The sequence below is a fragment of the Plasmopara halstedii genome (assembly GCF_900000015.1).
Source record: "Plasmopara halstedii genome assembly, contig: Scaffold_2328, whole genome shotgun sequence".
In the NCBI taxonomy this organism is placed as follows: domain Eukaryota; phylum Oomycota; class Peronosporomycetes; order Peronosporales; family Peronosporaceae; genus Plasmopara; species Plasmopara halstedii.
In genome coordinates, this window is record NW_020189235.1 from 1 (window position 1) to 326 (window position 326).

The window sequence follows — 326 nt, forward strand, 5'->3', positions numbered from 1 at the left end:
AAAGTGAGTTTTTAGAAATTCAGATGCCTCAACGTACTGATATGGCACAATTAAGTTCAGTATACGAATGGATTCATGATAGTTGTGTGAAAACAGCTCAGAATTTAACAATTGCTGGTGTGTATATACCAAGAGGTTCGTTATTAGTAAGTGCAAATGGTGTATTTCTACAAACATTGACACCAATTGAAGTGAAAAAGATGTTATTAGAATCAACAGGAACTTTACCTGTATCTTTAAGATTCTTACGAAGTCCAGCAAAATGTGGTATTTTACGTGCAAAATCATATTCAAGTCCATTGACACAATTAAAATCACTTGCAAGG

At 33.4% G+C, this 326-nt stretch overlaps 1 protein-coding gene across 1 annotated transcript; it reads left to right on the forward strand.

The window, feature by feature from the left end:
• Positions 1-23: 23 nt before the first annotated feature.
• Positions 24-240, forward strand: PHALS_03417 (conserved hypothetical protein; the record flags this gene model as incomplete). Its single annotated transcript, XM_024717621.1, has 2 exons — positions 24-146; positions 211-240. 2 exons carry the CDS (start codon positions 24-26, stop codon positions 238-240), a joined length of 153 nt encoding a protein of 50 aa, XP_024583102.1.
• Positions 241-326: the final 86 nt, after the last annotated feature.